General features: G+C 37.8%; 2 protein-coding genes across 2 annotated transcripts; both read right to left on the bottom strand.

The window, feature by feature from the left end:
* Positions 1 to 1,664: 1,664 nt before the first annotated feature.
* LOC138901542 (uncharacterized) lies at positions 1,665 to 2,216 on the bottom strand. Its single transcript, XM_070189314.1, has one exon. The coding sequence runs from the start codon at positions 2,214 to 2,216 to the stop codon at positions 1,665 to 1,667; it is 552 nt and encodes a 183-aa protein (XP_070045415.1).
* Positions 2,217 to 2,751: 535 nt separating this feature from the next.
* LOC138901541 (uncharacterized) lies at positions 2,752 to 3,240 on the bottom strand. Its single transcript, XM_070189313.1, has one exon. It carries the CDS (start codon positions 3,238 to 3,240, stop codon positions 2,752 to 2,754), a length of 489 nt encoding a protein of 162 aa, XP_070045414.1.
* Positions 3,241 to 10,857: the final 7,617 nt, after the last annotated feature.

Raw genomic sequence — 10,857 nt, 5'->3', positions numbered from 1 at the left:
GAATAGTACTAGCATGTAAGACTAAACACCATCTTCGTAGAATGAGTAACAGTAAAATAAGAAAGAACGTGGAATCAATGGGAGCCTCAAACAACATAACCATGTCAATTTAAGAAAAAGATAAATTTCTAGTAAATTTCAATACTTTTAAGTTGGGAGATCTTTAGTACCGATATACCACCGTATTTTTAGCACGGAGTCCGATCTCGACCCGATCGGCTAAGCTGCCTCATCAGAGACATCCAATCACAACATCACCATGTGCGCGGCATGGCGTCCGATCTCAGCCCGATCGGCTAAGCCGTCTCACCACAATGACGTGTGGGTCGACATCACATTTAGCTAGCAATCACCTTATCCCAAATAAGGAAAATAATCTTAACACATCAATCGCATCCCATTTAAGGGAAATATTCTCAACACATCAGTTCGGGGATTTTTCCCTCAATCACTCCTACACCGGCACGTGTAGTTTCAGGGTTAGGTTATTTCGACCTACCCTTCCTTGGTGACTAATTATACTCCCAACAATGTTTATTATAAAAAAAGATTTTCAGCTCAATTCATAACCTTTTACATATCTTTTTATTTCATTGGCACTAGTGGCCACAAAGGTAATATCATTCTTGGCACGTCAGCCATATTTCATATTCCATGCTCACCCCTTTTACTTTCAAACCTCATCATGGATTATTGATAACAAGACATCTTTAATCATGACTTTTAGTACACATATGAGCAAATAAGAGTCTTAGGCACATTGAGTTTTCTTCCACAATTTGGCATAATAACTTACAATTAAAACATGATTTAATTCATAATATTTTGACACATTGGCCACATTTGAATACGTTCCCGAAGGATAACACAATATGATAAGAGCATCCGGAATACATTTTGAACATATATCTTTCGACACAAAGTTTATTCGGAATAGTCAAATTTATAATGAATAATTCGGGACATGAAAAGTAAGAAATTGTCCCATCATACTTGAGACTTACGAGATCATCATGGGATTTGATTCTAAGAAAGAAGTTTAGCCAACATACCTCACTTGAGCTTTCATTAAATTACTAAAATGTTTCGAAAATCCTAGCAACTTTAATCTCTTTAGAAGATAACTAGCAAGGGTTTCCTTTGTTCTAAAATCATCAAACACATTAGCCTACCTCGGCACCAAGAAACCCTAGGTTTTAGTAATATTTTACAGGGCCTTACATACTCCCTCGCTTAAGATCATTCGTCCTCGAATGAGGGTCAAAATCCACAATTAGCATCCATTGTGGCTCAACCATTACTTCATACACCAGCAATTCTAAATTTTGATTAACTCCCTAAATTTTCCAAAACTTTTGCCAGAGTCTCCCCTATAACTAGGCCTATCTACCTGCCAGAGAATCCGAGAAACCAATCCTATCAACATATACATGAACCAACAACGTAACATAATATGAAAACAACGCTAGCCGTGGCTTCATAAGCAAAATATTACCAGAAAGGAACACCCTTAACATCAATTGTACAAGTGATACATAATTCGTAGAAGGTAAGCTCTTAACACTTTCATAGAACACAACTACCTAAATGCATAACTATTCAAACAAATGAGGGTAGTTATTCTTCATCTCTTTCTCGGCCTCCCAGGTGGACTCTTCAATCTGTTAGTTTCTCCACAGCATATTTATGGAGGCAATCTCTTTATTTCTCAGCTTTCGGACTTGCCTATCGAGAATGGCAACTGGAATTTCTTCATAAGTCAATTCCTCATTAACTTCAATAGTCTCAACTAGAACAATGAGTGCCGAGTCTCCAACTACCTTCTTCAACATAGACATATGAAACACCGAGTACACTAAAGACATCTCTGGAGGTAGCTCAAGCCTGTTAGTCACCTGACCAATCCTCTGAATAATTCTATACATCCCAACATACCTCAGACTCAATTTCCCTTTCTTGCCAAACCGCATTATACCTTTCATGAGGGAAACCTTCAAGAATACCCAATCATCCTCTTTGAACTCCAAATTTCTACGACGTACATCCGAATAGGACTTCTGATGACTCTGGGCAGTTTTTAACCATTCCTTAATGACCTTAACCTTCTCCATAGCCTGATGCATGAGGTCTGGCCCTATTAACTCTGCTTCCCCAATATCGAACCACCCAATGGGATATCTACATCTCCTACTATATAGAGCCTCGAACGATGGCATCTAAATGCTAGCATGATAACTGTTGTTGTAGGCAAATTCTACGAGTGGAAAATGATCATCCCAGCTACCCTTGTAGTCAAGAACACAAGCGCGCAACATATCCTCAAGTGTCTGAATAGTCCGCTCCGCCTGCCCGTCGGTCTGTGGATGGAAGGTTGTACAAAGATTCACCTGAGTACCCAATCCTTGCTGAAATTTGTTCCAAAAATTAGCTATGAACTGTGCCCCTTGATCAGAGATGATAGAAACTAGAGTGCCATGCAACCTGACAATTTCCTTGATATACAACTGAGCATACTATTTCGCTGTGTCGGTAGCCGTAACAGGTAAGAAGTGTGCTAATTTTGTGAGTCGATCCACAATCACCCAAATCGAGTCGAACTTGCGAGGAGTGCGAGGTAGTCCTACCACAAAGTCCATATTGATCATCTCCCACTTCCATTCGAACTTGGCGTTCGGCCTTCACTTGCTGATAATTTGGACATCTTGCCACAAAGTCCGCTACATTCCTCTTCATATCATTCCACCAGTAGACTTACTTAAGATCATGATACATCTTTGTAGAGCTTGTGTGCTCGGAATAACTGGAAGTATGGGCATCGGTCATGATTCTTTTCCGCAGACCATCTACATTTGGAACACATAATCGCCCTTGGTACCTTAGTGTACCATCATCCATGCCAAGACAAAAAGCCGTGGTCTTATATTTGTGAATCCCCTCCTTCAACTTTACCAACAACAGATTGTCATATTGCTTCTTCTTGACTTCCACAACAAGCGATGATTCAACCCTATTTTTCACAATCACCCCTCTTTTCGCTAGAGTCCGTAAGAGAACCCCCAAACTAGCTAACCGATGAACTTCCTTGGCCAACGGCCTTTGATATGCCTCCAAGTGAGCCAAACTACCCATAGATTTTCGGCCAAGAGCATTCGCCACAACATTAGCCTTTCCTAGATGATAGAGAATATCGATGTCGTAGTCTTTGAGTAACTCAAGCCATCTTTTCTGCTTCAGATTCATATCCTTTTGTTTGAAAATATATTAAAGGCTATTATGGTCCGTGAATATATATCCACATGGACCCCTATACAAATAATGATGCCAAATCTTTAAGGCAAAAACCACCGCCATAAGCTCTAAGTCACGAGCCTACCTCGGCACCACGAAACCCCGGGTTTTAGTAAAATTTTATAGGGCCTTACAGTAAGCCATAGACAAAAAGGACAACAAAACTTTACCATTCATCTGAGAACCTAAAGTGTCACGACCCAGAATTCCCAACCTCGGGACCGTGATGGCGCCCAACATCCATTTGCTAGGCAAGCCGACGTGAATAAAGTAATTAACCAATTTTTAAGAGTTAAAACAAAGTAATGATATTTAACAAGAAATAAACTCTGAATTTAACACAGTGTGAATATAAGCAATGTGATACTCACTACTTCGAGAAATCCGGAGTCACAAGTATATGAGCTAATAGAATACTACATACATGGTCTGAAACAAATACAACTATTTGAAGCTAGATAAATAATAGGATAGATAAGAAAGGAGACTTCAAGGCTGCGGATGCCGTGAAGCTATATCTCATGTCTCCAATATGGCTGAATCCGAGCTGAAAAAACCAATAAACGCCCCTAGGATCAGCACCGATATCTAAACAAGAAGTGCAGAAGTGTAGCGTGAGTACAACTGACCCAATGTACTCCGTAAGTGTCGAGCCTAACTTCGACGAGGTAGTGGCGAGTCTATAACAAGACACCTACATAAAACCCTATATATATATATATATATATATATATATATATATATATATATATATATATGAGAGAGAGAGAGAGAGAGAGAGAGAGAGAGAGAGAGAGAGAGAGAGAGCAACAAAATGACAGATAGAACAAGAAAATATTAACTGGGAGGGGACATGCTAAAGGGGAGATATCATAAAAACGATAAGTATGAAATCACCTAATGACATCTTCCGAAATAAGCAATAATATAACCAAGTAAATCACCAATCTGGAGATCAATTAAAGCAATGAAATACAGATGGCACAACATCACCCTTCGTACTTTTACTCTCGTACTCAACTTTCAAAATATCCAACATCTTTGAAATAAATAATAAATATGAAATGAATTATTAATGTGAGCACCTAAATTTTGACTATAATTTAATTTTTACCACCTACTACTATGTAAATATTTTTAGAAATTTAATATATATATTTTTTAGCTTTGTTACATTTTTTTAGCATAGGGTAAGAATTAAAAATAATTTAAAAGGTCAAACTATTACTATTAGTATTATTTTTATTTTTTATCTTTATTTTAAAATAAAATAAATTAAAACAAAAACCGAAAAAATTAAATATTTTTTTTTATTTTCGGATGTGAATAAAATAATAGGAAAATTAAAAGTATGGAATAAAAAATTAAAAGTAAAAGTAGGTGGAAATTGTTTTTTAAAAAAAGTAAAAGAAAGTGAAAAATTAAAAATATAAAAGTAAAAGAATGTGAAATTTTTAAAAAATGAAAATTAAAAGAAAGATGAAATTAAAAAATAAAAATAAAGGTAGCTGAAATTCTTTTTAAAAAAAAGTAAAAGAAAGTGGAAATTTAAAAAAGAAAAGTAAAATAAGTGAAAATTTAAAAAAAGAAATTAATGGAAAAAAAAAAGTAAAGTAGAAAAAATAGGAATTTAAAAAAATAAAAATTAAAAGAAAGTTCGAATTAAAAAATAAAAGTAAATGTAGCTAAATTTTCTTTTTTAAAAAGTAAAAAGTAAAAAAAAAGAAAAGTAAAATAAGTGGAAATTAAAAAAAAGAAAAGTAAAATAAGTGAAAAATAAAAAAAAGTAAATTAAAAAAGTGAGAAATGAAAAAAATAAAAGTAAAGTAAAGTGGGGAATTATTTTTATTTTTTTTAAAAATATGGGAAGTGGGAATTCATTTTAATTAAAAAATAAAAATAAAATCTGAAAATATTTCGATTTTTTTTCCTATAAATATAAGAGAAATGTGAGGAGAGAAAAAAAATAGAAGGGCGGAGGGAATTGAAAGAAATTATTTTTCTTCTTTTACGCTAAGGGAATTTCTACTTGTGTCATTCTTTCTTCGTCTTTCTTTCAAATAATCCAGTAAGTCATCACCCAAAATCCAACAAAAATACTTCATAACATCCCTTTTTACATGCCAAAAAGTGGATTCAATAGTCGAGGTCGAGGATTCCGTTGGAGCTCCGTTCACTAGGTTTGATGATATTCGTCGCTTATGCTTGTTCGACGTTCGTCTGAGTTATTTTATCTGTTCTTGGAGACTCATTTAATTGAAAATTTTGCATTAAAGGTTTATTCTTCCCTCTGTTCATTTTATCTTATTTAATGTGATTTTATTTATTTGCCTTTAAACTTTATAACTAATAATGTAAGTTAGTCCTTAAATGTTATATGCTTAATTATATTTTTGGAAATATGGTATTCAAACTTGCTTTAAAGTTGGGAAGATTTGGACCCTAATGAGTTTGGGCTTCAATTGTTGGATTGTAGGGTATTGGTATATGATGGTTTATTTATTCCAATATCTAAAATCATACACTTCTTCCACAAGTAATTCCATAATTCATGGCCTTCACAATAATCTCAAACTTAGGAAAGAAACAAATCATGAATGAGCTAGAATGCTTTAGGCGTACTCTTAATTAATTGAATCATCGTGATTATGTATACGTTCGCGTGACATACTTACGATTCCCAAATATGTGTTCGCGCAACTTTGGTCAAAATAATCTTAATATAATAAAATGCTATTAATTGTGTACACGTACGCGTGACATGATTTTGGCATAATAAACAAAACGGATACACACATGTGATTCGTTTCAAAGATAATTCTATATTTTAATAATTAAAAGCGGATAGATAAAGCATGGAAACCAATAAATCACAATTTATCCAAAATTAATTCAAGCCAAATGTAGTCAATAAAGTGACCGTACTAGAACCACGGGACTCGGGGAATGCATTACACCTTCTCCTCAGTCAACAGAATTCCTTACCCGGACTTTATTTTCGCAGACCAATAACAATAGAGTCAAACCTTCCTTTGACTAGGGATTCAAATAAAAGGTGACTTGGAACACCCAAAAAAATCAATTTCAAGTGGCGACTCTGTAAATAAAATAATCCCTACTCAAATTTGTTACTTTAATTGGAAAAACTCTTTAACCCATAATAATCCATAATACATATCTTTTTGGGAGGTATAAAAGGGGTGTGACAGCTCTGGCGACTCCGATGGGGAAAAGAACCCAGAACCTCTGGTTCAGGGTTCAGAATTCGAGCTTGTGATGTGATCTATACTTGGTTTTCTTGATTGTTGATATTACTGTGTTTGTGGGCCTAATATGCTAATTGCCGATCATTTACCGCTTTGATATTATTTGAACTATATAAACTACCTTCTTACGCCTCCTTTCTGAGTCTTCTGAATTTATGGTGCATACGTGCGCGTGGACCACTTTTCTGTTAGAGGTCTTACCAAATAGAACGAGGCTGGATCAGTAACTAGGCCGTGTAGACTTTCATGCTCCCGGTACGTTGCCCCCACCTCGGCTCGAGCTGTCCGCTTGGGTAAGCCAGGTCTAAAACACTCCGCCCAGGATTTTAAACCTACAATAACATATCCTCATGTCGGATCCCTAGTAGGAACGTTTGTTTGCATCATGTGCATTTGACTTTGGGGACTCAACACAGGGGCTGGGTCCGTCTAGGACAGGTGTACCTGAAAATTACAGGACTATCCTGATGTATCTTATGTGCTACATGTACATTATGTTTAATTCGGTTTGTTCATGTTGACCGGCTTCTAAAAAATAAAAATAAGAACTGAGAGAAAACCAGAAGGAAGAAAATAGGAGAGAAAATTTACCCATTTTTTTAAAAAAAAAATCTCGGTATTTGAAAATCCAGAAACCTTGTCAAAAGTTTACCCCAAAACGATTATTACAAAATAAGATTAAAATTTTTCAAAAAAAAAAAAAAAGAGAAGGTGTCATCCCATTCCTGAAATATTTACGAACTACGCGCGTCTGATTCTCACCGGATGTGAGATACGTAGGTAACCTTCATAGGGTTCGGCCCCATTTTTGCAAAAATAACCAAAAGAAAGAAATGTGTAGTATTTTCTTTTGTTTTGTCCAAATAAGCCGACCCAACTTCGGTTAATCCCGAGCCGTTTCTATCAGAATAGCCTTAGAACATCTTCAAAATTGTCGAAGGGCTGTACTAGCAAGAACGGACGTGTCTGTCAATTGGCATCACTTTTACCATAATGTACTTCCCTTGGTCCTAAATTTTTCCTTAGAAGTATGAAGGGGCATAGTTGCAAAAATAGCCACCCTCTCTTTGACTTTTTTTTTAAAATTAGGTTATTTACAAAAGATTATTTTACAAAAAGAGTGCATTGGTTTTGTCTTTTGAACTAGCGTCAACCCTTACCTTAACCACCCACATGTACAAAATGAGCATTGTTCAAAACGCACGTTTGAAGGTTGTAGACGAAGCTCCACTTCAGCTTGAGATGTGGTGGTATGACTTGGGAAAAGATGGTCAAAAATGGGTCACCAAGCACCTAGGATCCCTCACAGATATTATGAAAGTTAAACCACATGACGATTTGATTGAGGCACTAGTGACCTTTTGGGACCTCGTTCACAATGTCTTCCGCTTCTCCGATTTTGAGCTTACTCCCACTTTAGAAGAGATAGTTGGATATTCCGGGTTTGGCAGGGATTTGAGAAACCAGAAGCTCATATTCCCGAGGGCTCTCTCTGTTCACCGACTCTTCGATCTTCTGAATATTAGTAAGAAAATCAGAAAGACCAACGTAGTCGAAGGGTGCTGTTCTTTCTACTTCTTGTACTCCAGGTTCGGGTAGCCAAATGGGTTCGAAATGTATGAAAAGGGCCTTAACAATAAATAGAACAAGGACACATGGCAGATTCACCGTCGCTTCGCCTTCATGGTGGCGTTTCTGGGAATTATGGTCTGCCCAAACGAGGAGCGGACAATTGATACCCGCACAACCAGGGTTGTACAGGTCCTCACTACCAAAGAACATCACACTCTTGCCCCGATCATTCTATCAGACATTTATCGGGCGTTGACTTTGTGTAAGTCCAGGGCAAAATTCTTCGAAGGGTGCAATATTTTGTTGCAAATATGGTTGATTGAGCATCTCCGACATCACCCCAAGTTCATGAGCAATGGTCCGAGCACGAATAATTTTATTGAGAGCTACAAAGAAAGAGTAAAAGTTTACAACTCTCCAGAAGGGGTGGAAGCCTGGATATCCCACCTAAGATCTTTAAACGCAAGTCAAATTGAGTGGACTTTGGGATGGCTCCTAGTAAGAGAGGTGATACACATGTCGATATTAAAAAGTTATTTGTTGTTGTTGGGTTTGAGAAGTGTCCAGCCGTATGTGCCACAGAGAATTCTAAGACAGCTAGGAAGGTACCAAATAGTGCCTGAGGATGAAGATTTGAGCGTGCAAGTGATTGAGCTACACCCCGAAGCCCCACTCCCCGAGGCTTTAATCCAGCAAATTTGGAATGGTTGTCGCTACTTTAAAGATGATACCCAGGTATCAGATACTGCGAGAGGTGAGGTAGTTCCGGGTTATGCTAGGTGGTTTGAGAAAAGATCCTGCGTAAGTGATGAGCCAGATCTCGAGTCTGAAAGGCCGCATGTTCAAGACATTAATGATAAGATCCATGAACGGTTAGCTTGGGGTGAAAAGGAAAAGGGATACCAAGCAACTATCCATGCTTTGGAAGAAAATTTGAGGAACCTCCATTTTGAGAAAGACTTGCAAGCACAAGAAGCTGAAAGGGAAAAGAAGAGTCTGATCCGCAAAAATGAAGCCCTTCGTGTCCAACTTCAACAAATGAAGAAAGCCTCCAAGGAACCGGTCAGAAGTTGGAAAGACCAGAAAACCATTGCCAATTTGATGGGAAAGGTGCAAGATTATGACGCCATCTTGGCAAAAACTGAAAAGGCATTGGACAAAGCCAAGGAAACAATTGTACAGTTAAATGAGGAGGCCAAATCTAGAAAGGATTGCCAAGCAACAAAATTTGAAGAAGAGAGGGCTCAGTTCAAGAGAGAGAGGGTCCATTGGGTACGTTTGGAAGCTCATCTTCAGGCACAGTTGAAAGAAATTAGAAGGAACAATAGAGACTACCAACATGCAAGTTTTGATAGGGAGAGGGCTCAGGCAACACTCGAGCAAGCTAGACTTCGGGCTCAGTTGGAGTCAGCTTTAGATCGCGAGGGACACATAAGAGAGATAGCCACCACTGGCCAGCAGCAGTTACAAGATCGAGACCAGAACTTTCAGTACTTCAGAGAGCAAGTCCATGATTTGGCTGTTTATACCGCTCAAAGCTATGTGAACTACCAAGGGATGGATTATGAGAAGTTTTTGGATCATGCACCTACCTTTGGCCGTCATCTTGCAACAGAGTTAGAGAGGATGTACCGTACATTGGGGGGGGGTCAGCCAGGGCAAGATCCACCATGAGCAGATGTTCCAGTGGTTGAAAGCAAAGATTGTGGAGTTTGAAACATAGTCGTAGTTGTTAAGACTTTTCAAACCCAACAATATTTTAGTTTGAGTCATCGTTGATTTTTTTTTTATCATTGTATTTTATTCCTGTTAGAGTCTGTTAAGTCATTTTTGATGTAATATCCTTTTTGTCATTGTATTTGAATTGATTTAAAAAAATAAAAATCTAAATAAAAAATGAAAAATCAAATCAAGACTATTACTGTTTTCCCTGAACTACGTAATGATCTGATTCATGCGGCGACATGATACGTAGGCAACCCCCAAAAGGTTTGATCAAAATATTTTTCAACGATTCTAAGATGAGGGATAAAAATGAGGTGCGAGTAAAAAGAAATACGAAGAGAAGAAAATAAGACGGTCAATAAGAAGCAACCTGGTAAGCCGGAATGAAACATGAAGCCTTCCAAAAGCATGTTAGAAATGGTGATGATGTTAGGAGCATGACATATTACGTGTGATTCATATCAATAAAATGTCTAACCCTAACAAGTTTGCTGTCTCTTATTAAAGTAAGCTTAAGGTGGTTGGTTTGTGGTGAAACTGGCAAAACATCATTACTTCACCAGATCAAAGGGAGCGGTAGCAATGGATAACAGTGATGAAATCGAGTTGGTCAGTGACAATCCCCAGGGTCAGTCAGTTGAGCAAGAGTCGGAGGAAATAAGAAAATTGAGACAACAACTGTCTGATGTATATCAAGCTTGGGTTTTCGGTCAGTCTCCACCCCAGGGTCCCTCAAAGGGAACTTCCACCGTACCCCGATTTACTCAACCGCCGCTCCATGCAGTGAGCGATCACATTCTACCACCAGGGTATGTGCCAAACTACAACATCCATGCTGCCCCTGGTACCTCTAATGAGCGACCTCCAGTCGCACCAGTCAGGAACACTCATCTCGTCGTGTCTGGCACACCGGTATATACAATCCCTCCACCACCTCCTGTGACAAGGCCAAACAACGAGCCACCATCTCCTGCTTATGATGGCCAATACTACTCTCCAAATATGG

Source organism: Nicotiana tomentosiformis, chromosome 11, assembly GCF_000390325.3.
Source record: "Nicotiana tomentosiformis chromosome 11, ASM39032v3, whole genome shotgun sequence".
NCBI lineage: Eukaryota > Viridiplantae > Streptophyta > Magnoliopsida > Solanales > Solanaceae > Nicotiana > Nicotiana tomentosiformis.
The sequence above is the reverse complement of the archived record's forward strand: the minus strand, read 5'-3'. Positions and strand labels throughout refer to the sequence as shown.

Coding starts and splice junctions, on each gene's coding strand:
- LOC138901541 (XM_070189313.1), bottom strand. CDS start 3,240: ATGAATCTGAAGCAGAAAAGATGGCTTGAGTTACTCAAAGACTACGAC.
- LOC138901542 (XM_070189314.1), bottom strand. CDS start 2,216: ATGCCATCGTTCGAGGCTCTATATAGTAGGAGATGTAGATATCCCATT.